The sequence below is a fragment of the Malurus melanocephalus genome, unplaced genomic scaffold, assembly GCF_030028575.1.
Source record: "Malurus melanocephalus ecotype Western Australia unplaced genomic scaffold, MMel_1.1 scaffold_321, whole genome shotgun sequence".
NCBI classification, from domain to species: Eukaryota; Metazoa; Chordata; class Aves; order Passeriformes; family Maluridae; genus Malurus; species Malurus melanocephalus.
The window spans coordinates 687,276-711,141 of record NW_026623553.1 but is presented as its reverse complement, the minus strand read 5'-3'; the positions used below and the strand labels follow the sequence as shown (position 1 = coordinate 711,141).

General features: G+C 53.6%; 2 protein-coding genes across 14 annotated transcripts in view; both read right to left on the bottom strand.

Annotated features, from left to right (window-relative positions):
* ANKHD1 (ankyrin repeat and KH domain containing 1) overlaps positions 1-9,457 on the bottom strand; it is a 99,686-nt gene extending 90,229 nt beyond the window's left edge. For 11 of the 13 annotated variants that reach the window (XM_057377659.1, XM_057377660.1, XM_057377661.1 and 8 more), the window contains exon 1: positions 9,092-9,454. In XM_057377659.1, coding sequence (XP_057233642.1) covers positions 9,092-9,370 — 279 coding nt within the window. In that variant the 5' untranslated portion in view covers positions 9,371-9,454. Of the gene's footprint in view, positions 1-9,091 lie in introns of all 13 variants that reach the window. The other 2 variants (XM_057377672.1, XM_057377671.1) reach the window with 2 other exon arrangements.
* A 691-nt stretch (positions 9,458-10,148) lies between these two features.
* SLC4A9 (solute carrier family 4 member 9) lies at positions 10,149-22,173 on the bottom strand. Its single transcript, XM_057377673.1, has 21 exons — positions 21,905-22,173; positions 20,260-20,420; positions 19,900-20,049; positions 19,723-19,784; positions 19,467-19,624; positions 17,741-17,825; positions 17,311-17,465; positions 16,663-16,779; positions 16,301-16,475; positions 15,957-16,090; positions 15,571-15,842; positions 14,797-14,852; positions 14,515-14,700; positions 14,281-14,394; positions 13,487-13,648; positions 13,164-13,342; positions 12,874-12,946; positions 11,941-12,009; positions 10,879-11,052; positions 10,324-10,470; positions 10,149-10,199 (listed from the first exon to the last, which is right to left on the bottom strand). The coding sequence occupies exons 1-21, from the start codon at positions 22,171-22,173 to the stop codon at positions 10,149-10,151; spliced, it is 2,949 nt and encodes a 982-aa protein (XP_057233656.1).
* Between the last annotated feature and the right edge of the window lie 1,693 nt (positions 22,174-23,866).

Sequence of the window (23,866 nt, the reverse complement as noted above, 5' to 3'; positions counted from 1 at the left end):
TAAAAGAGAGAAAACTCGGGGGAGGGAACAAATAATTTCAACTACTTTACTGAATTTCATGGATTTACAAAGGGGTCTGTCAGGCTGGAAGATTATTGTTCTGGAAACAGAAAGAGATTAGATCATCTCAGCTCCCTGTGAGGCCACAAACCTGACCATGCCTGCACCTTCAAGTGGAGCTGTCAGTGCTCAGTACCTGCAGCRGCAGCAGCTCTGTAGGCAGGGCATTAGATTGGGAGGGTGGGGAGAGAAGGGGTGCAAATCTGTTTAGCTCTGATTGCAATAGGAAGCTGACTAACTTGAGGCAGGATTATCTAAAGGACAGCCTTTATTTCCATAGATATTAAGCAATTACCAGCTAATGAAACAAGCAGCTATAGGATCTGGGCTGTGGTGAGCCCATTTCAGAACACAGGTTCATGTTGCAGACGCTGCTATAGATACAGTGTAAATACAAGTGGACACAACCTCATGATTTGTTGCTGCAGGCAAGGAAAGGCCTTCACACACACACTGTGGGCCATGAGACCCTAACAATCATGTAAAACACAATGTTCTTGATGTGTTATCACACGAGCATACTGAAGTGATGGGACAGACAGCAGGCAGTGAGCAAAGACTGACATCTTTATGGCTATTCCACCATAGGGTCTCAAGCCTGGTGCCCCAAGTCACCACTCAGTTCTCAAATTTACCGCTGTTATTTGAAACATGMAGATAAAACAATAAATCAGACTTCATGTTTTATAGTACYACTCTTCCTTCCCAGAGATCACTSAWCCTGGTTTTCAATTTTCTTGCACTGATACTGAACCAYAAGMAGACGTTCCTGGACAAGCACCTGTRAAATAGCTCATGTCAATTTAACCACTTACCTGATTTCTCTCTTAACAATTGACACTATGCCATTTAAGTACTTCTGAATCCTACAAACTACACATTATCACATGCCTCTGGAAAGAGCTGTCTGGTCTATGGATCTTCTGGAAACAAGAACACTCCAATTTGCTTTCATTAAAACACTGTCTCACAACAATAACATTATTGTACCCTGTTAACCATCACAAATTTAAGGCACARAACATGCAGGTTGACTCCTCTTGGTACAAAAAACTGGCAATGTTACAAAGTTTCTCTATATAGCACAAAAGCTTTACTTCTCTCAGTAACTACTTGAAAAAACAAAAGAACTGTTAAACCAGCCTGTAGCTATCACATACYTCATGTTTGATAAACAAAAATAATTGAGTAATTTTCCAATATACAAAATAATCTTTTGTAGAACGGAACTGCCATGTACAGAACTGGAATTGACAACTAAAGCTTACTCAAAATTCACATCAATTCCAGTAAATCAAGTGCCTATTCTTCACATGTRCTTTATACCAAAGAAAGCCTTTGAATGGAGACCAGGAAACTTGAGTAAAACAAGCACCACTTGCACTAAGGACTCCTTATTTTCACGTATTCTATCTCATTCCACTCTAAATMATGTTTTTAGTGCTCCATCTTCCCCATGTGCTCTAGAATTCCTTCTTCACCTGTTTTTTCTATCTAATATTCCTGCAGAAATWGCCCCTCTTTCCTCACCTCAAACCAAGAAACAGCTGGCGTAATTCAGTATTCTGATTTATGAGAATATAAAACAGAATTGTTGCATCAATTTAGCCAGGAGGGTGTCCTTGCTCAAGTACTAAATCCCAGGTATTAAAAAAAAAGTGAAGGCAATTTTTAAGACAGAAGATGAATACGTGCATTTGTTTGCTGATGTAAAAGCTCACACCCAACCAAGAYAGAAAGTATTCAAAYCMCCTTCTTGGAAATGACCTTTTAAGATCTCTTTTCAATCCAAGGGGACAATGCTTAAACAGAAAAAAAAAATCATAAAAGTGGATCTTGAATACAATAGTAATTCGATCATCTGTTTCCAGGCCACCCTATAYATTTCAGACAGCAGAGTCTCAACATTTTAAGTGACTAATTAAGTTATCTAGAAGCTTACAGCAAACCAAAAATCATCCTGGTCTTTCTGTCCCTCTCAGAGCCCAAGCTAGTGGCAGCTATTCTTTTCAAGGCCTGGATAAACAGGTCTGTAAATGYTGTCCTACTGCCAAAGCAGCAGAAATCCCAGTGTAACTCCTGAGCCATCACTTAGTCATTTTAAAGAAACTATCAGAGAGCCCTGTCTAAGTTATGATCCATACAAAATTCAAGACACAGCACCRCAAGGACTTAAAAATGTAACTATTTTATAAAAACAATTAAAAAAGAGACATTTATCTGAGCTGTTGGATTTAACCTAACAAATCCTAAATGTCAAGCATCCATGAGAGAGACTCCCTTTTCCCCTGGCTCGTTTTCAAGCTGTGGACGAACACACTCTAAACAGGTGATGCTCAGGAGTCACCATGATTGAAGATCACACTCTGAAAGCAGATCATTCAGCCCCAAATGCTGATCTCCTCTCTTCCCATGTGACTGTTACCTTTATTCATTATTCTGRAAAGGGAAAAGTTCAGCAGGTTTAGGGATTTTCTTAGAAGAAAATCTTAGTTAATTAGTAATATCTATGTTTTACTGAAGGCAAGGGAGGATAACTTAGGGGCCCTAGCTAAAACCTAGTGTAAAAACATGAAATATTAGAATTATGTGAAATGACTTTCTGTTTGGCCCACTGTCCACCAGTCAATAAAACATCCTCTTTTTTTTTTTTTTTTTTTTTTTTTTTTAATTGATTATGGAGTATCTTCTTCCTGCAGGATTGGTATGCAGCTAGGTACCTTTCAAAAGCTGCCTTGGCCAGAAGGGTGAGCCACACTGGTCTCTTCTCAACTACCACCAGAATTCTGACAAACACATCACCCTAATTCAACCATGAGTAACCCCTTTTTGTACAGATTCTGGGATGCTTCGGATGAGTTAAAGATGAAAATACTTTGGAAAAAAAAAGTCATGACTCTTGAAAGCAAAGGACAAAAGTAAGAAGTCTCATCTCACAAAAAGCAAGAAAGAAGCAATAGGATACAGCACAGGACCAACTCTTCTTTCTGTTTTATTGTAGTAAGTGTTTTTTATCTGCATTTGAGAAGAAGATGCACAATACTGCAAAAACTGAGAAAATTTTCTAGTATTTTATAATCAAATAATCAACATTATGTAAGAAAAAAAATCTTAAGTAATGAGCTGCAAGAGTAAAAAGAAGACACTGTCCTATGATAGGATGCATTTCCATAAATTTCACTTGCTCAGCATTCCTCAAAAAATATGCAAAATGAAACCTCTGCACTTTCACAACAAAAAGGGAGAGCTACTTGTTGGAGAAAAAAAAAAACCCAAACTATCTGTATCCTATTACAATATATATCTGTGTACATTATGAACTATAGCATATCATCCTAACTAAATTAACCCCTAAATCCAAGTATTAATTCACCCGTACCCCACGTTGTCAGAGGTGCCATGGTTTCAAAACGTAAGGGTTGCAACCTTGTTACTGCAGTCTGTTGCTACAAAAAAAAGAAGTATTTGTATCATTTCAAAGTTAAACTAATCTTCAGTTTATCATAGACCAAGGTCATATGAGGTACCAGCGAAAAGGTTTCTATTTAAGATAACCTCTGAGGCCAKGCAATGTTCAAAAACTTCCTAAATTTACCTAAGTACTGGCATAAATCACCGATTTCTGAAGTTTGCTTACAGTATCCCGTTGCAACAGAAGGACATTCCCACTAGGAAGATAAGGTTTMCACAAGGCCCTTAGTTGGTGTTTGCATGGTACATGGGCTGCTGCTAGGAAGAAAGCATCCACAGAAGACAAATAAAARCACCCTACTAAAGAATGAGCTTCAGAGCTTAAACTTAAACAGAGTGATGCAAAGAGTCCTCAAACGAGATGCAGGAGTTAATTTTTCTTGCTTCATGAAGTTTTCAGTAGGAAAKAAACCTAAGAAAGGTTCCTTTTTCCACATAAGTCAAGACCTGCCTCTATTTTAAATCCAAGAATCACTTTTATTCCCCCAAAACAGCTTAATATTTTAAAGGACCCTTCATATATGTTACAAAAACTCAAAATGACCTACTAAGATCGAAGCTCTTCAGCCTTCTCACATGCAGGGTCTGAGYKCCAGCTGTGAACTCCAACAAACACCCCAATTCAGCCATGGAGCTGCTCCCAGTTTTAAAGGCCAAGCCACATGTKTGCACAGAAAAAAGGAGTGCCTCTATGTTCCCCTTCCCTCCACACTGACCCTTCTGTCAAGTGATTGTTGCAGGGATGGTTTGAGCTCTGAGCAGAGGACAATGTCCCATGGCATCATCCAGCTGTCCTTACAGCTGTATTTCAGCATCCTCCAAGGCAAGGAAAGGAGACAGGAGAGCAGCCCAATATCAAATCCATRGGGGAGAAGCTGGGTAACCCCGATTTAAACCAGAACACAAGAACTCCTGATTCACCAATTCACCATTAATGCCCAGATGAACTCTTTCCACCCACCCACCCCCACCAGACTGTAACTAGTTGACTGGTGAAACCTATGTGCAAATTTGTACCTAAATATAGATGTTCTGCTAAATTTGGCAAATCTCTCCTTACCAAGAGGTTGCACTGCATATTTATGTAATTATACAGTAGTATTTCACATCTTTACTTTCTACACCTATCATTAGAAAACAGTTGCTGACATTTATTTTAGGTCATGTACTCAACTGGGTCAAGCTGCACTAAAGGGAGACCCAAGTTCGGCAAGAAATCTTAGAAACCGGTTCACTGTAAAATGTTATTGAATACTATTAACCATAAATACGCTCCTTGTTTCTGGTTACCACAGGCCAGATTTGCAAAGTTATGGAGATACCCACTATGTTTTTTTCTGGAAGTTACATGCCTAATCAGATGGGGAATAAATGAACACCCTACTAACCAGCTCTCTGCATCCTGAAGAGTCACCTCAATACTTCCAGAAACCTGAACACGTTATCCCTTGATGTTTTCTAATCAGTGAATAAACCCTGAAAGAAAATTTTACATTTTCTTCTACTTCTTACCGCCTGAAGTTCGAGCTAGTCAAAACAAGAATTTAAATCTGTATTTTTTCAGAGAAAAGGCTTTTCTGCTTAATACTGTCTACCTGAATTTCCATCCATTTTTTGAATTTCTATTCCTTGTGGTAAAGAAAATGCTGCTATTTACATTGTCTCTAATACAATGGTAACTAAAATGTCCAAGCATTACATTAACCTCAGAAGTCAAAAGATGCATTGTGCACGCCATTTACAAAGATTTATGCTAAGGAGGTTCAACAATACAGCAATGACTTTAGTAGACAACACTGCTTATTTGAAACAAACTATGTATTTATTCTTAATTTCAAACCCAGTTTAAAAATTCAGAGACTTCAGATTGCAGGAAAGGGAGCACCAGACAAAATCTCCAGGTACTGAACTGCTCTGGAGTGCATGCCATTCAACTACTCATCCTACTCCTTGTAGGAGGTATGTTATGTCTGATTTTTAATTATGCTTTATGTAAATATCCCCAGAGGCTTATGCAATAGGTACAGGCTTAAGTAAGGCAAGCTGGTGGAGGCAGCTCAGGAGAGGGAAGCCGAGAGCTGAGCTGACTCCATAGCCAAGGGCTGGGTGAGCTCCAGTTGTCATTGAAGGCCTCCAAACCCCTGAATTACAGAATATGACAGATTTGCTACATTTGTACACTCACTGCCAAAAGCCACTTACTGAATCAAGCTCCCAGATCCCCTGGAACTTGTGTCGGCACCACCGGCTTCTCCTACTTGATTTACAACAGCTCAGCAAACTCACCATCCCCAAGCACTAACACAGCCACATTTATCACCTGCTTCAATTCTTGCCTGCCACACTTCACTGCTGAGAGGGTTTCTGATGAGGACCTGCACCAAAGATCCCATGGACATGCACTATTCAGCACTGCCCTCCCAGAACACCTTCACCTTGACCTACAGCCCTCACAGCCAGGGTGGAGRAGGCTGTTTAATAGTCATGCCTTTGACACCACTGTAAGTGCCAGCAAATTCACAAGGAGTGGTAATAATACACTTAAAGTCACACCAAAAATCTCACTCTAAACAAGTTGCAGGCTGTGTTCACACCCTGATCAAGCTTAGAAGGCAACTAAGCAACTATTTGCACTGAGGTCAAAACCACCTCATTTCTCAGGCTGCAACCAGCGGTGGAAGTTTCTCCAAGCACCCAGGAGATCCACAGCAGCCTGTTTTACACAGGAATAGCACAACCCTCCTGGCCTCATCCTTCCATGCCCAAAGACATGCTTCAGCTTGCAATTGTTTCTATTTGCATGTGATAATTTTAACTGGTAATTCTAGAAAATATTCTGCACAGCTGCATTTAAATTTCACCTTGTGGACCTGATACAACTCATCTGCACAGGATCCACCTTAGTCCTTGGTTTCCCAGCCAAGAGCCTGGTCACTACCATAGACAGGCACTGAGCTAGGAAGCCAGAAAGCTTTGATTTGCTCCCAGTTCTGCAAGCCAGGATAAATGGGGCACACCCTATTCACCTRTAAAATGGGGACAGTACTCTCCACTGTTAAGTACTTGGAGATCTGATCTAAGAAATGTAATATATTTTTGAAAAGGTTAGGTTAAAATATATTGCTCTTTTCATTCTCTAGATAAATGCCTTATTATACTCTTTGTCCTGCACTTCCCTGATGATCTTTTTTAACTAATTTGCCATTTTGACCAGTCCAATTATTTTAGTATATTAAACTCAAGACTAATACAAGRATTCAAAACCTAAATACCACTGCAGACATGCAACAGAGCCTATAGAATATTGTACCATTCTTTTTATGGCTTCAGAAGTAGAGAGAAGAGTACARATCAAGGCAGCATGGCAAAAACTCTTTTTTATTTTTTATTTTTAATTCTCCCCTTTAGTTCTCACTAATTCCACCCACTGGTAATAGCTGAAGGCATACACCCAAATCAGTGACTCATGGCACAAGACCACAGTCCAAACAGTGACTGACTAGCTTCTCAAAGCAGTGCAGTTCAAGAATTGCAGTGTTCCATCCATGGACCTTAACTGCCTTTTCTGTGCTCAAAAAAGAAGACAAACAAACAAACAAACAAACAACAAAAAAAAAAGACAAATCCTCATCACTGACAAAAGGTTCTTCCTTAGTTCTCAGAAAAAAAAATTGAAAAAAAAAAAATCCCCTTGGTGCTCCCAGCCATGTAGCCTAGGCACATTCTTYCCACCCATGCTTCTTCCCCAAGTAACTATCCACAACCAGAAACACAAGACAGAAGAACTCCCCAGGCAATTTCAGCTTTGAGATTAGCCCACCTCCTCTCCACATGTGCTTGAAAACTTCAAGTATTTCAATTCCAGTTAACTTTCTATTCCATATCTTAAATAATAAACTTTTCCCCAGGTTTTTCAAATTAATCACTTAACTTTAATAGCTGTTTGGGAACCTTTATTTTTTTTACCTCAATGCCAACCTCCCAGACACATTATTTATAATAGGCTGTCTTTCTTAATACGTGCTATTAGTCAAAAGAGTGCTTAGTAAACACCCTAGCTGTCCAATCTTCACAACCCTTAAATAATGGGGTGGGTTCAAAAGGGATAAGCTTTCAAAATAGGRCTCTGCTCACCTTGTAAAGAGCCACAAACAACCTGATACAGCCTAGTTYCCATCATTTTCCAGGTTCTGTAGTTACTGTTTTGTATCTTCAAAGATACATTAAAATGTGACATAAAAGACCTCCCAGAGAGCAGATATTCATCAATTACTTGTGTCCTATTCTATCTATGGCAGGTCTTCCAGTTCCCCAAAACAGGTATGTACTGSAACACCTAACTCCATATGGGATTGAACATGTACATCCAGGACGCCAATCACACAAGTAATGTTCATTTATAAGTGCTCATCTGCCTGATCATTAGATCTTTAGTCTAGTTAAATATCCTGCTGATAGCACCATTTCTAACATAGGTTAGGTGGTCGTGAGCAAAATGCAAATGTGGGTGTCCATCAATTTAATCACTTTTTTTATTCAGATAAGACCTGGTTCAGGTTCCAGGAGGGCTGGACAAAAGAGAATCATCAATAGAAGGTAAAAAATTTAGCCACAGGAGGATGACTGCAGGCTCCCCTCCTTCCATCTCTTCGGAAGGAACAAGGACACATTCTGAAGTACACTGGCTTGGCTTCCAAAGTAAAAAGGGTATGTATCACCTTGGCTATTTTCTTCCTCTTGCAGAAGCCCAAGAGAACTGCAAAAAGCCTGCAAGCAGTAGCCACTTTCTCCTGTTTTCCGCTAAAAGTATGCAAGGGCTGCAATCCTGCMTTTTGCTAAGAGACTACTARGGAATGAAGATTCACCCCTTGGTGTAGCAGTGACAGATAAAAGCTTTCATTTACCTTCTCTCCCTAGGCTACATAAAGCAGCATTAGATGCCAGTTTACAGGTCCAACAACACTCCATTTGGGTTGGGATAAGGCCCCAGTCCCTCCTCCACACCCTTCCTTTAAACRTCTCCGCAGGTTTGGAAGATCAAAGAAAGACACCTCCATTACCCTCTTCCATTTTGTTGGGTAAGAAATATTTCTATTGCATAAAAGCGTGTGTGTATAGCTATATCTACAGGAATTTATCCGTGTCTGGGAACCCCAAGTACAGAGCAGCAAGAGTGGGCAGACGGCTTCACTTTGTTCTCTGTCGGGTGCAGGATCTCGCCTCCCCCTCCAAACCTGTTCCCAGGTGGAAGCCGCTCCTTGAGGTCAGGACATATCCTCACCCCGCTCCGCGGCCGCGGCGCGCCGAGGGCCCGGCCACCCCCGGCCCTTCCGCGGGGCCGCCGGGAGGCGCGGCGGGGCGAGACCCCCGCCCTCGCTGCCTCCTCCCCGGCCCCGGGCCGCGCTGCCGTGCGGGGCCGCCGGGACCCGCCCATGGCGGCGGAAGGCCCGGGACGAGCGGGTGCGGTGCGGCCGGCGCGGCGAGCGGGAGAGCGGGCGGGCCCCGGCCGGGCCTGTCAGGAAGCGGCGGAGGGGAAGGAGGGCGGGCCGGGATCGCTCACCTCGGACACCTCGTCCTCGTCGCTGCCGGAGCCGCCGCCGCCCCCGCTGCGCAGCACGGCGGCCGCCAGCTTGAAGTCGAGGGCGGCCTCACCGGCCGCGGGCGCGCCGGGGCCTCCCGGCCCGCCGGGCCCGGCCTCCCCGAAAAGGCGCACGGCCCGCAGGCCCAGTGGGGAGGGCCCGGCCGCGGCGGGCGGCTCGGCGGCGGCGGGCGGCGCGCGGGGCGCGACCGAGTCGATCTCCTCGTCGGCGGCAGCGGCGGCGGTGCCGTCCGTGAGCATCGCGCTGGTCCGGGCCCGGCCGTCTCCGTCCCCTCACGGCACCGCGGCAGCGCCACTAACTTCTCACACCCTACCCGGCCGCGGCCGCCGCGCCGCCCCCCCGCCGCTACGCGCACGCCTATTGGGCGCGCTCGGCCGAGGGCGGCGCGCTATTGGCCGCAACGCCCGCCACTCAGGGGCGCGTCACGCGCTCCCAGCATGCTGCCCTGAGAGCRCACGCCGAGGCGGTAAGAGTGCGCCGCCCCGCCCCGCTCGCCCGGCCTCGCTTCCTGAACTTCCCGGAAGATGATTGGYYGTCCGGAACATCAATCATGTGCCTCGGMGGAGCTGAGGGCACCGATGGGKCAAACSGGCTGTCGATCAAARGAATCTCGGTTTTGATTGGTTAAAAGGCACATCGCTCACAACGCACGGCGTCTGGCGTCTTTTGATTGGCTTCTGCATGCTCTGGGCCCGCCTCCCCTTCGAACCCCTCTGAAGGACTCCGTCAGCGCGAGACACCGTCACACGCCCGCCTGTCCCGAGCGCTGATTGGGCTGCGGAGCTGCCAATCGAAGGGGAGGGCACGCCTTCCCTCTGACCCCGCCCCCTTGCCGAGCGCGGGTCGCCATTGGCTGGCCGCCCTGTCTCTCCGCTGCATCGGCCACGCCCACGCTGACGTCACCGCGCGGCCACGTGGCCCGGGGGTTGGGGGGCTTTKGGGGTCCCCCGGGGGTCTCGGGTCCGGTGAGCCCCGGCCCGGGGCGATGTCCCCGCACAGCCCCCGCCCCGCCGCCGCCTAGTTCACGGAGAGGTTGATCTGAGGTCCCGAGCGGTGCATCGGCTCGCACTGCGGGGCAAACAGAGGGTTCGGGGCTGGCACCGCGCCCACCCCGGGCACCCCGCGCCAGCTCAGCCAGCGGCTCGGCCTTGCGGCGGCTGTGACCGAGCGAGGTTTCCAGGRCATCACCGACCTCCTCGGCTCTGCTCCCCTGCTCCGGCCGCTCCCCGGAGAGTGTCCCCTCCGCCCTGGGCCCGGGCAGCGGCCCGTCCAGCCAGCTCAGGTCGTGCGGGGAGAAGATGCGCTCCAGCCCCTTCCGGATCCCCACCAGCGCCAGCAGCTGCGGCCAGTGCCAGGCACGGGTCAGCGCCGCTGGGGCCAGGGGACAGGCAGCATCTCTCTGTCACATCCTTCTGTCACCCCAGGAGATRCCAAGGTGCCCCCCTGGCACCCCTCCTGGCTCTGTAGCAGGGGACCATATTTGCCCAACAATGACACTCAGCCTCTTGCGACAGCGCCACGGCTCCAGCCCAGCGGGTGAAGCCTGGTGGCAAAGACACGCAGTGGCCCTGGAGGACCCCTGGCAGCCCTGGCAGTCCTTGGGTGTCTGAGCACCCCCATGCATCACCCACCCGCACCCATGTCCATTCCCAAAGGATCATGCCAGGCCCTGGTGCTGCTCAGGACAGGGGTGGGCAGCACCCAGCCCAGCACCAAAGCAGTGCCRCTGATTCAAGGAGCATCATACCATCACTGGGAAAATAATAGCGGCCATGGTGGACTTGAGAACCCAGAGCAGGGCCAGGCAGAGCAGCTGGATGACAGTGAAAAGRTACACCCGGCGCAGGGGCACGTGACGGAGGTAGGCAAGGTCTGGCTGGTGCTTGGCTGGCATCAGGAGCAACCGCACACGGTCCATGAGCTGTAGCGAGAGGATGGCAGGTGGGTCACTCCTGTCCAGCTATGGGCAACCCTTACCCACCTCCCTGTTGTGACCAGGGCCAGCAGGRTGGGGTTTCACCATCATTCTTCCAGTTCAGCCCTCCTGCCATCTGTGCTGACTCCCAGCTAATGCCTGAACTGGTGAGTTTGTGTGCAAGACCAGGGGTCCTGGTGCCACCATCACCCCAGGCCAGGGGAGTGCTTTCCAGGCAGACCTCTAGAAAGGACTCTAGCTGCCCTTAGAGGGTTAATTTAGGGGTAACACCCCTTGATTCTCTTCACTTCACAGGAAACTGCTGCAGCCTCCTCCAGAGCACAGCTCTGGGTTTCCCAAGCAGAGGGAGGGTGGGAGTTTCCCAGCCTGTCATCCAGAGCAGTGTACTTGTGAGGAAACTGTACTATTTAGAGGGAAAAGTTGTGTAGATAATTCTGGAATGGGGATTTTTCCCTCTCTATTTGTTTCTTGGGAGAAGAATAGAACTGACATGTGAGCAGCAATAGCAGAACCAAAGGATTGTCCTGTCCCACCTCTGCCTGCAGCTCCCAGGTGAGGAAGTCCCTGTGGCTTTTAGAGCAAGTCTGTGTTATCTGCTGGTCCTGCTTCTCCCGAACCACCTGATCCATCAGTGCACAAGTTTCTCTTGCTCCTCAGCATCCCAGAGCCCTCCTTTCCCCTTTCCTCTGCCCCAGAAAGATCCCTCTCTCCCTCCTTGTCCCGGGCCTGGTGAGTGACAGCTTCGTGCTGGGCTGTGCACCACACGGACCTAAAATCCAGGCTCTGCTGTGCAGTGGCAGCTGTGGCTGAGCAAACCCCCTCCTCTCCAAGCAGCCTCCACCAGCAGCCCCTGGCAGTGCTGCCCTCCCTCACCTGGATGCTGTTCAGCGCCGCCACCCCCATGTGCAGGAACACCCCATAGAGCACCGGCATCGGGATGTGCTGCAAGACAGTGGGGTGAGGGATCAGCAAGGCTCCTCCCTGGGCATCCTGCTAAGTGTCCTCTCRTGTAAAAGCCTGCATGTGTGCTCACAGCCCCAGCAGCCCAGCCTGGCCTTGTTGAACCACATGAGGTTCACATGAGCCCATGTCCTCCGTGGTCCCTTTGGATGGCACCTCATTCTGCAGGYGTGTCACTGCACCTCAGCTTGGAGCCATCTGCAAATGTGCTGCATCCTGCTGTCCAGGCCTTTGAGGAAGATATTAAATAGTATTTGTCCAATAGGAGCTCATGGAAGACACCACTTGTTCCTAGTTTCCATTTTGGACCTTGGGCTGACTGTCTCGGGACACGACCATCCAACCAATTCCTGATCCATCTAACAGTTCTTCCATCAAATCCAGTTTTGAGAATGTTGGSAGAATCCCATACCAAAGGCTGCACAAGACAAGCTTCAGAGGTGAGGAAAGAGGTCGARGAAAAGAGACCTCCTGTCTGCCCACAGGTAATCCAGGGCCATTGGAGGGGGTTTTCCTAACATGGCAGTGGCAGCAGGTGAAAGCCAACAGCAAGCCAGGTTATCCATGTGGCAGTGGAGGTAGTGGCGGGTGTGTTTGGGGAGCACGAGGACCCTGATGCACAAGGGGAGGATGGACAGCTGCCATGGGGCCACAGTGCCTTGTGTGCCAGCCTTCCTGTGGCACTGGACACAAACCCTTGGCCCAGTCCATACCCACACAGCTCCCTGCCTGCCAGACAGGCTTCCTGTGCTGGATCCATAGGTCGAGGGTGAGGAACCTCCCAGCCYTGCAGGATGTGACCATCCCCTGCCTAGGACAAGGGGCCAACCCAGCCAGGCTTCCTACCTTGAGCACGGGGGCCATGAAGACAGAGACTCCCATCAGGATGAAGACAGCCAGGCCTGTCAGCCTCTGCTCCCTGGGGGTGGCAGCACAGATGTCACAAGTGCCTGGGGTCCCTTTGGAGCCCACCCCCCTGCCTGCCCTCCTGGCCCCCAGGATCTTTGCCGTGTTGATGGCCACAGGGAAAGGGGTCATCTCTGGGTAGATCCCCAAAGCCAGGTCTGATGGACAGCAGGGGCATTTCCCTATCCCCTGGCTCCACAGCCATGGCCAAGGGGTTCCCCAGAGTTTACCTGATGCCAAGGAACTYGGGGTGCTCGCCGGGGGCTGAGGTTGCACTCTCCTTCCTCAGGCTCTCCATGTGTGCCAGGGAAATGACCGTAGCCGAGACATACCAGGGGAGGCCGGTGACAGAGGTGACARCCATCAGGAGGGAGACGCAGAGGAGGTCCAGGTGGAAGCCTGCTCCTTTCTGCAGGGGAAAAGGCAGCAGGGCTGGGGGCACTCCACCACTTTCCCAGGGTTCTGCTCTGCCCTGGCTGATTCCTTGGGACCCAGACAAGACCTTGGATCCTCCTCACGGGTTGGTGCTGCCTGTTCCCTGTCCCCTGCTCACCTGCAGCTTGTACTCTCTGCGGTTAAGAATGACAGCTGTGATCTGCTGGTCCATGAAAATGAGGATGGTGACAAGGACAGCAGGCACTGCGGACACCAGGCAGACCCACCATGGGTTGACTCCAAAGGGGAACACGATCCAGCCACGTGCTGGGTTTGTAGGCTGTGGAGAGAAGGTGGATCATGGCAGCTGCCACCCACATGTGGGGTCTGCAGTGCAGCCAGGTGACAGGACCAACCCCTAGGTGTCCAGCCTGGAACCCTACAGRCACCCAGGGATGCTCCACCGGGGGAGGGGAAGAACATCCTCACTCATCCTGGGGATGCTGCTGGGCACAGTGRCCCACCAGCCCTCCACAAGGACACCCTGGCTGTGGCAGAGCAGGGGGTTTACCTTTGAACACCACAAGCCAGGAGCTGGGCACGTGCCCATGGGAGCAGGGGGAAGAGGAGGCATTGGGCAGTGATGGTGGTGAGCCCAAGGAGGTGGTGGTGAGTGCCAACTGATCTGGGGCCCTGCCAGCCCTGCTCCACACCCAGGGCGAGAAGCCCAGTCCTGGAGTTGAGCTTGTGGCTCTTGGTCCAGTGTGATCTGTATAGCCCAGGACTGAGCCAGGTTATTTACAGTGCATGGGGTCAGCTGTGTTCTACCCTTTCTCRTTTGCTGGGGTGCAGCCTGCACCCCTGTAGGGCCAGAGCCAGTGATGGGGGAAGGATAATGACAGCACGGTGGGACTCCTGCTGTGGTGGGCACTGACCCACACCCTGTCAGTGCTGTGCCCACCCTGCTGGCACCTTCARCTCGCTGGGGACAAGGAGCTTGGGGGTCTCCAGGCCCAGGACAGCATCAAYGATGCAGGAGGCGAGGATGGCCAGGATGACAGCGAAGTCGCTCACCAGCTTGCGCACCTGCAGATGGAGATGGGGGGGGCTTGGCCCGGGCTGGCTGGGATGGGRGCTGCAGCACCCAGAGCCATCCCTGTGCCAGTGGGACGGGCCATGTCACTGGGGTGGCTGAAAGATGCTCACCCCTCCAGGGAAGTAGCGGCTGCTCCTGAAACTCTTGAGTGCAGTGCAGGAGAAGAAGGTGCCCCCAAAGAGCAGGAAGGAGATGAGGGTGACATCGGGCACATACTGGCAGCTGGTCCCCAGGAGATGCCCACCTTGGTCCAGGCACTGGGTCCTGCTCAGCCCTGCCAGGATGGCAGGAGGAGGCTGCAGGGACAAGGCAGGCAGTGAGGAGGGGTCACACATGGACACTTTGGGCCCACATCAGCCCCTCACCCGCCCGCCTGGGAGCAGGGGCTGTACCTGCTGGGTGACCAGGGGTGATGCCAGCAGTGTGTCATTCCCTGCAGAGCTGTGACCTGCAAAGTGACAGGGGTTCAGATTGCTGCTCCCATCAGTACAACTGGGATGACTCTGCTGTCAGGCTGAGTCCTCAGGCTCTTCCTGAGGGCTCAGGGTGCAGGATGGGACCTCTGAGGCCCCAGCTCTGGTTGATGCTCAGGAAGCATCAAGGGGTGGATGTCCTTGTGAAGGGTTTGGGGAAAGCACTCAAAGGCACCACTGATCCCAGGCTGGCCAGCACTGGTGCTTTTGGCGCATGGTGTAGGTCCCATTTCCAGGRTCAKTGTAGGTCCCATTTCCAGGATCAGTGTAGGTCCCATTTCCAGGTAGGTCCCAGGATACGCCATCATGTAGTTTCCAGGATCATGCCTTCAAGCCCCAGGAAACAGCCCCTGATTTACAGACTGGGGTAGAAATGGCAGAGCAAACCCATCCAGGTGCCCCCTTCCAGCCCCTGGCATCCCCCATGCTTGAGGCACTGGAGATGGGCCAAGGYTCTCCTTGCTCCCTGTACTGCCCTCTCTGGTTCCTGGTCAGTACTGGAAGGCAGGGAGGGATGGACACAYTGTATGGAGGGAAGTGGAGGAACGTGCAATGTGGTCAGGCAGGTGAGGATGGCATTAAACAGCCTCCTCCTTCAGTGCCTTCCCCTATCCAGCCAGGCAGCAGGTTCCCAGCRGGGTCCTGGGGCAGCAGCTTCCTGTTCCCCACCCGCCCACGGCTGCTGGGGCTCACCAGGGCTGGACAAGTTGCAGGTGCAGCTGTAGGAGGTGACGTTGTCCAGCCGGTATTGCCAGTTAATGGGGAAGGCATCTGCCAGGCTCAGCATCTTCTTCAGGGAGTCGTAGATGAATATCAGGCTGATGAGAGCGCAGAAGCCTTCCTCGGTGAAGCGGGTGAAGTACCKCACCAGGTGACTGGCCTCGGTGGCCACCAGCACCACCCCAAAAAAGGCCACCCAGAGCCCGATCCAGAGGCGGAACTCCAGGTAGTCCAGGCTGTGGTCCCTGGGGGAAATGGTGAGTCAAAACCTCGCCAGTGACACCTGCCTGGAGTGATGGTGGCCCATGCCCCAGCCAGGGGACAGAGGGCTGAGGATCCATCCCTGCCAGGAAACTCACTGGCTGAAGGAGAAGAGGAGGCGTTCAAAGACAAGCACAGGGCCAGTGCTGCTCAGGATGGTCAGAGGTTGACCCGAAAAGAGGCAGAAGATGAAGCCAGCAAAGGCTGTGCCCAGGAARCTCTCCAGGACCCCCTGAAATGCAGAGAGAGGGTGCCAGGTGTCAGGCACACGGCAAGGAGGGAAACTGTGGGCCTGTCCCTTCCCCCAACAGCACACGAGAGTACAGGGTCAGTGCTGGGGACCATGGGGAAAGGAGGCAGAATTCAGATGTCCTGGGGACACTGGTAGTGGGCACCCAGGGGCCCTCTGGTTTGGTAGCAGGGACCCCGTGGCCACACTGACCTGCATGTTGGCAGTGGCGTCCCCCAGCATGCCCCCGAAGGTGATGGCATTGGTGACTGTGGCCAGGTAGATGTAGAGCACTGCTGAGAGGCACTGGGGGTGCAGGGCATCAGAGAAATCGCTGCCATACCACGGTGCCTTCCTCCGGATATCTCGCAGCAGCCCCCCAAAAAGCCTGGGGCGCAGGAGGGAGATCTCAGAGCAGACCCTGCAGGGAGCTGTGCASCAAGGGGTGGTCCCTTCCCCTGGATACAGCAGCTCAGAGGGGCTTGGTGGTGGTGGCCCCATGAGAACCCCATGATCTGCCCCAAATCCAGCACCCTGCTGCACCTCMCACTGCCCTGGTCCTTCCAGACACTGACCTGCCTGTCCTCTCCAGCTCCTCTCCAGAGTGTGGGTGCCCTGGGCTGGCTCTGTCCCCAGATGCTGTCATGTCCCCATTGCCGTGTGGCTGCTGGTCCAGTGAGTCTGCACCTATCCTGTGGCAGAGCAGAGCCTGAGACAACAGGCTTCAGCATGGGACCCTCAGGATCCAACTGCATTTAGGGGGCACTAGGAGGGGAAAGGGAGAATGGAGAGGGGCAGGGGTGCAAGCAGGGCTTGTGCATCCACTGATAATAAAGAGGTGATAGATCAGGAAGAGGAGAGATGGCAGATGATGATCTTCAAAGGTTCCTTCCAACCATGATTTCCTCTGGCAAGCCCTGGAGTCAACCCTTGCAGGGCTAGTTTTAGTGAAGGAGCTGGGCAGAGGCCAGGGTGTCCTGCTCAAAGGATGAATTTCACATCCAAGTGCTGAATCCCAGAGTTGCCATCAGCTCCCTTTGGAGGGCATGTGGAGGGGATTTACCAGCCACAACTAACAGCAGCAGAGACCAAAGCTTGGCTGGGGGGACAYCCCTGCCCCTGGGCAACTTCATCCCCGTGGAGATGGAAGTTCCAATGTCACAGACAGAGCAGGACCCTGCAGAGGGCCTGGCAGAGGCTGGGGTGCCCTCCCTCCAGCCCACCTCCTGYGTGGAGATGGCAGACAGCTTGGTGGAGGAATTCGGGTGCTGGGGTCCCATTTCCCAGGAGGAAGCACAATCAGCTCATCCAGGAATGCCTCCATCCCAGTGATGAGGTCCTCTCGGTGCTCAGCCTGCCGGGCAGCCCTTTGGAAGAGCTGTGGGGAGATGCTGTGGTTTAGCCGCCGTGTCCCTGCATTGATTCCCTCGGAACCTTCCTCCCAGCCCACAGCCACCACCAGGAAACAAACCCATCCACTTCAGCACAACACATGTCCCACATCCTGCAAACCCACCCAAACCTTTGCTTTCTTATCCTGAGCAAGGAGGCCACCAGCTCGCCCCATCCTCTGCTCTCCACTGCAGCCTGCAGAGGAGTCCTGGTGTCCCCATTCCATGCCCATCCCACCCATGGGTGCTGCACCAGGCTCACCTCATCTGTCAGCAGTGTGGCCATGGCCCTGCCCACGTCGTGGTAGGCTTTCACTTTGGGGGGACCCAGCAGGATGAAGAGAAACCTGTGGCAAGGCAGAACAATATCCAGAGCAACCCTCTGCTCCCCAGGGGATGCTTCTCTGAGGGAGACCATGGGGATGTGGGGATGCTGGGGATGGTGGCTGGGCAGGACTTGGGGGCCCCTGCTGTACTAGAAGAGGGGTCAGGGGCAGAAGACAAGACACATGTCTGCAGTGGCACTGCATGGAGACCTCACGAAAACCAAGGGACACCAGGACCCCAGCTGGATTGCATGGGTCTGCAGAAATCCACACTGGGAGGTGTGGGGGGACAGGTCTTTGGGGCAGAGGAGGAGAAATCCTCAGCTGGGGGTGTCTGTGGCATCGTGTTCCTGGGAATGTTGCTCACAGGCAGGATGCCGGAGTGTCAGAGAAGCAGAGCTTCAGCAGCAGGTTTGACAGGACCCTGAGGCCATGGGAGGAGACTGGAAAGAGAGCTCAGATCCCTTGATAGAATATGGAGAAAATCCCACTCTTCAGAGGATGGTGCAAAATCTCCAGAGGGACAGTCCAGCCAAATGTTTAACCAAGTCATCCATGCATTTCCAAAACTGTCAGAAATGGTTACAGTCCTGAAACCCTGAGGTTGTCAAGCAGTTCCAGTGCCTGTACCCTGAGCAAACCCCCAGAGAGGGGGCAGGGAAACTCCTCTGGCAGTGCAAGTGGGGCTTGACAGAACCCCCTGATGCTGGAGGCTCCAGAGCCTGCTCCAAAGGGACGAGAGGTGACGGTCGCCCCCCGGGATTGCCTTCACCCAGGCATCTGCACCAAGGTGCTGGGAAAACCTTCAGAGCCCAGAGATGGATCTGGATGAGAGACAGCCCTGAGGTGGTGGCGGTGCCTATGGAACAGCCTGGCATGGCCAGCAAAGGGCATGGCCCCCTGGGCAAAGGGTTGGGTAGGGACGAGATCTCCCTCCCCTACGGTTTGGGGAGGAAAATACAGGGCAAGGAGTTATCATGAGACCCTCGAGAGCCAGAGGCATTCACGGGGACTCCCACCCAGCTCCCGTGGAGGAGAGAGTAGCGGGTGGGTGGGGGGATGTCCTGCTCCTCCCGGCTCCCGGAGCACGGGTGCTTTGGTCAGAGTGACCAGGAGGTGGCAATGTCCCTCCTGATCCCCGCCTGCTTCCTCCGCGGGCTTTCTGAGGAAGTGCCCGGCTGAAGGCACAGTGCCCATTTCCCCTCACGGCTTCAGACCATGCATTCGTCAGCCAGGGGGGAAACCATGGGGAGCTCCTGCTCTGCTCCTCTCCCCCCACTCAGAAGGACATCGTGGGCAGTGGGATGGCTTTTTAGGAGGCTCCTAAAACCCTGCAACCCCCCGCCAGCCCCCATGCTCCCGGCAGTAAGTGGAAGGCATTCAGAACCCGCTAAGGACAGGGAACGCAGAACCCAGTGGGAATGACCCAGGGGATGTCCCTTCCAGGCTGCCCAACAGATGCTCCGCACTCAGCCCATTCTGGGGCGCTCCTGAGAAGCTGGGGAAAGCAGGAGGGGAAGCAGTGAGACAGGATTCTGGGACTACATGTGGCACTGGGTGCCGTTCCCTCTGCTTTGGGCAAGCAAAGTCTTGTCGGGCGAGGGAGGGGATGGGGAGACAGGGGCAGGGGAGGGCACAGGGCCATCGTTCGTGCCCTGTTACCTGCTCGGGAGAGAAACCTCAGCCAGTGAGCCAAGGGACACCCCACGCCTGAGGCGAATGAAGGCAGCAAAGGGCTTTTCCAGGAATTCCACTTCACCGACAGCAACGTGAGCTGCTTCAGCCCCCGGCGGGACCTTCTTCTTAAATCTGTTTCTCAGCTGAAAGGAAAGGGATGCAGCAGCTGGGTACTCAGGATGCCGTGGCTGGACATCCAGGATGCAGCAGCTTCTCCCAGCCCAGCTCCATGCTGCTGTACCTGCTCCTTAAGAGGTGTTTTGGAAAGCTGAGTTTTGGGCTCAGACCTGTCTTTGGCTCTCCCTGCAAAGAAAGAGAGGAAGAAACAAAATCCGTGTACAAGCAAATGGCAAGCGTGGGTACTGCCCCTGGCTGGGGGCAGTGGGAGGGTGCCTGCTGGGACAGTTGTGTTTCCTACCTTGGCAGGGAGAGACASCAAGCTCAGCAAGGAGCTGCAGCAGGGATTTTGTGGGCTGGTGCTGTGGCTGGAGGAGCAGGAGGGCTGCCAGGCGCTCCCTCAGTGCAGGCTGCAGCTCTTCTTCCTCGGGCTGCCCGGAAAGCGCTTTGTCTGCATCAGGGACAGGSACAGCTCTGAGTCCCCCCAGTTCACTGCCCCTTGGGGAGCTGCCCAGGGAAAACCCCCCTGAGCTGGAGTAGCAGACAGCCCCCCAGGTACCCAGTGTCATTTATCAGTGCTGYTCTATAGGCACCTCCAGGTGGCTGTCCCTCTCTGGTGACCAGCCCGTCCCAGGAGATGATCTTTGCTTTGCCCATGTACCGATTATTTCCTTGAAAGTGKTGGCATCCAGATCCAGGAGCATGGTCCCCGTCTGCAGGCATGTCCTCAGCTGGAACAGGCTGTKCAGGGGGAGAGCTGGGACATGGGGAGCACTCCAGCGCTCACCGCCATCCTCCACCTTCTCTTCAAACTTTATCCACCTGCCCAGGGAGATGTGTGGGGTCAGCAGCAGGGCAGGTCCTGTGTCCTGTGCCCTGTGCCAGGCAGTGAGAGCTGGAGCCTGGGTCCMTCTTTGAGCTTAGCATGGGGCTGGCACAGGCAGGGAAGGGTTTGGGTGGCTCAGAGGGGCCCGCAGTTGGCTCACAAGGTGGWTATGCCCCCATTCCTGCAAACCCACCCCTTACTAAGATTTGCTCAGGAGAATTCCAACTGTAATGAGATGACAGGATGGTTCAGGTTTGAAGGGGCCTTAAAGTTCATCTCATTCCAACCCTTCCACTATCCCAGGTTTCTCCAAGCCCCATCCAACCTGGCCTTGGACACTTCCAGGGATCCAGGGGCAGCCACAGCTTCTCTGGGCAACCTATGCCAGGGCCTCACCACTCCCACAGCGGAGAATTTCTTCCCAATATCCCATCTAATGCTGAYCTCTGGAAGTGGGAAGCCATTCCTATTTGTGTTCTTACTCCACACCCTTGTCCAAAGTCCCTCTCCAGCTCTCTTGGAGCCCCTTTGGGCACCAGAAGGGACTCTAAGGTCTCACTCAAGCCTTGTCTTCTCCAGGCTGAACAGCATCCCACCTCTCTCAAGCTGCTTCCATTGCAGAGCTGTCCTTACAGAGCTGTTCAGCCTTTGAATCATTTCCATGGCTTCCTTTGCAACAGGAGCTGGATGTGGTGCCCCAGGGGGGTCTCACCAGAGCAGAACAGAGGGGAAGCACCCCCTCCTCACCCTGCTGCCCGTGCTGCAGCCCAGGATCCACTCGGCTTTCTGGGCTGCAAGCGCACAGTGCCGGCTGATGTCCCATCTGTCACCCACAGCATCCCCCAGTCATTTCCCACAGCCCATCCACCCCCCAGCTGTGCTGGGACTGGGGGTGGCCCTGCCATTAGCAGAGCTTGCTGGAGTCAGAACAGAAGTGTCTTGAGCTGTTTCCACGCTCCGGCCGTGCCAAATATTTTAACGSCGGGCACGGACAGAGCTTCCCTTTGTCCCCATGGGTGGGCGCAGCCGCGGGTGCTGCACGGGCAGAGCGTGTCCCGGCACAGCCGCTCCTGCCGAGGGGCAGCGTGCGGGGACAGCGGGGCTGGCTGCCGGGGAGAGCCGCAGCCCGGCGGCTTTGGGCCCCACAGACCCTCCGAGGGCGGGGGGGAAGAGCCACTGCTGCCCCCAGACCCCTGTGGCCCATGTCCCCTGCCCCGTCAGGGTGGTGTGGGGCACGGGGACATCTCAGCCCCGCTGGAGCCTTGGAGGGACAGCAGAGAGGAGCAGGAGGAAGGGCGCTGTGCCTGGCCTGCCTGACATCCTGCCCTTTCCCATGAAATTAAGTCAGCCCAGCGTGGCCACTGGCGGGGCAGAGCCCTGCCTTGGGGCTGAGGCTGAGGAACAGCCAGTCCAGGGACATGCCCCGGGCTTCAGCTCCCAGAACGTGGCCCAGCAGCTCGGCTCTCGCGGGTGTGCCTACCTGGCCATCTCCCTCCACTGCAGCCCCGCCGGGGTGCTGAGCAGCTGGTTGAGCTGGATGAAGAGCAGYGGGCAGGTGATGTCCCTCCTCTCCTCCCACTGCAAGGCGGCACCAGCTYGCCTGGCCACTGTGGCCGTGCTGGAGGGGAAGATGCTGCAGCTGAAAGCCTGAGAGAGAGCTCCAGGGCTGCTGCGCTCCGCTCTGGGCTGTGAGCAGTTGTCTGCTGCCCAGAGAGCCGTGTCACCCGCCCCGGGCATGTGGGCTCGCATGGCCACCRGCAGCCACAGGCATGGGCTCCCCTCCGGCACTCACAGGATCCCACTCATCCCACACCTTATAACAGCTGTGAACTGGTTCAAACTGGCCACAAACCAATACACAGGAGCCAAGCCCAAAACAACCATCTCAAAACAGCAGGGTCAGCCCCACAAGTCTCAGTATGGCTGTGTTCTGCCACATCCAGCTGCCCACCTGGGCCAGGGACCAGGGGACCCASCTGCCTCCTGCAGGTGACCTGGGTGGACAAGGACATTCCTGAGGACCAGTGTGTTCCCARTCCCTGTCTGCACCCTGCAAGGTGTTAGTGATGGGGTGGCAAGGCCAGCCCTGGAGAGCTGGTGGCAGGAACGGTGCCTGCATGAGTGTGCTGTGCCCACGGCAGGAGGGGTGACATGGCCTGTGGCAGCTCTTCCTGGGAAAGCAGATATGGGGACATGCGGACATGATCTGGGGAAGGATGTGGCACCACTGAGAAAATCCAGAGTGGGGAAATGAGGGGCTGTCAGTGGCAGGGCTGACAGCAAGGGTCAGGAGAGCAGCAGGTGCTGGTGTCCATAGAGCTTCTGTGYGAGCCGCAGCTGGTGAGTGGATGGAGGGGAAAGGACACGGGCACAGCTGCAGCACCCTGCCAGGGACAGGGGCATGGCAGGGCCTGCACAGTGCTGCCAGCTGAGAGCTGTGCCGGTGCTCACTGTGCCCACTGCCACCACATTTGGCCCCTGGGTCCCCCACAAACAAACCAMAGAGCTGTGTGCACTGCAAACACACGGCAGCACCACAAACACCCACGGCTCTGGCGCGGGCGGGCTGTGCTGGGGCCCGCTGGCCCCAACAAGATCCAGCCCCAGGAGCAGCTGGAGCAGAGCCAGGCACCGCTATGGCAGAGGCACGTTTTGAGGGAGTGTGGGTGTCTGTGTGGGTTCCTGATGTCCTGCTACCTTCCTCGCAGTAAATGAGGACAAGGATCTGGCCCAGGRTGCCCAGGCTGTTTGCTCTGCTCTGGGTGGGGATCACAGGGAGACCYCTGGCAGAAGGACCCATCGATAAGGAACATCAGCAATGCCATGGGACACCCAAACCTTCCCAGGGATTCACCTTCTCCTCCTGTGGCGGCTGTCTCAGCAGCATGAGATGGGCCATGACTGGCAGTAGGTGCAGGCAAGGAGGCTGTGAGGGGCTGCAGGGGGTGGGCAGGGGTCYTGAGGGGCTGCAGGGGGTGGGCAGRGGCYGTGGGARGCTGTAGGAGSCAGAGGCAGGAAGCAGAGGCAGGCAGGATCAGCAGCCTGCACACATGCCCCCTACCCTTGCCCGCTGCCAGCCCTCTGTGCCAACATTCTCCCTGGCAGCTGACGTGAGCCTGTACCTCCCTCTYCTGAGGTGCCAGGTCAGCTGGCAAATGCTGCCCTTGCACACCACCCAGCCTGGSCCTGACAAAGTGGTGGGGAACTGGCAGGGGCAAAAAATTCCACCCAGCATGGGGACCTCATGAGGAGCCAGTGTGTGGGACTGCCCAGGGACACGGCCCCTCGCCTGTGCCACCACCTCRCTCCGCTGCCAAAGGCTTTGGGCTCCTGATGGCCGGAGGAGGCGGAAGGAAAAACATCCAGCAAACAATTGCAAAAGTCAAGTCTGAGCAAGAAGGAGGGCGTGAGCGGGGGGGTTGCCAGATCCGGTGGTATTCCT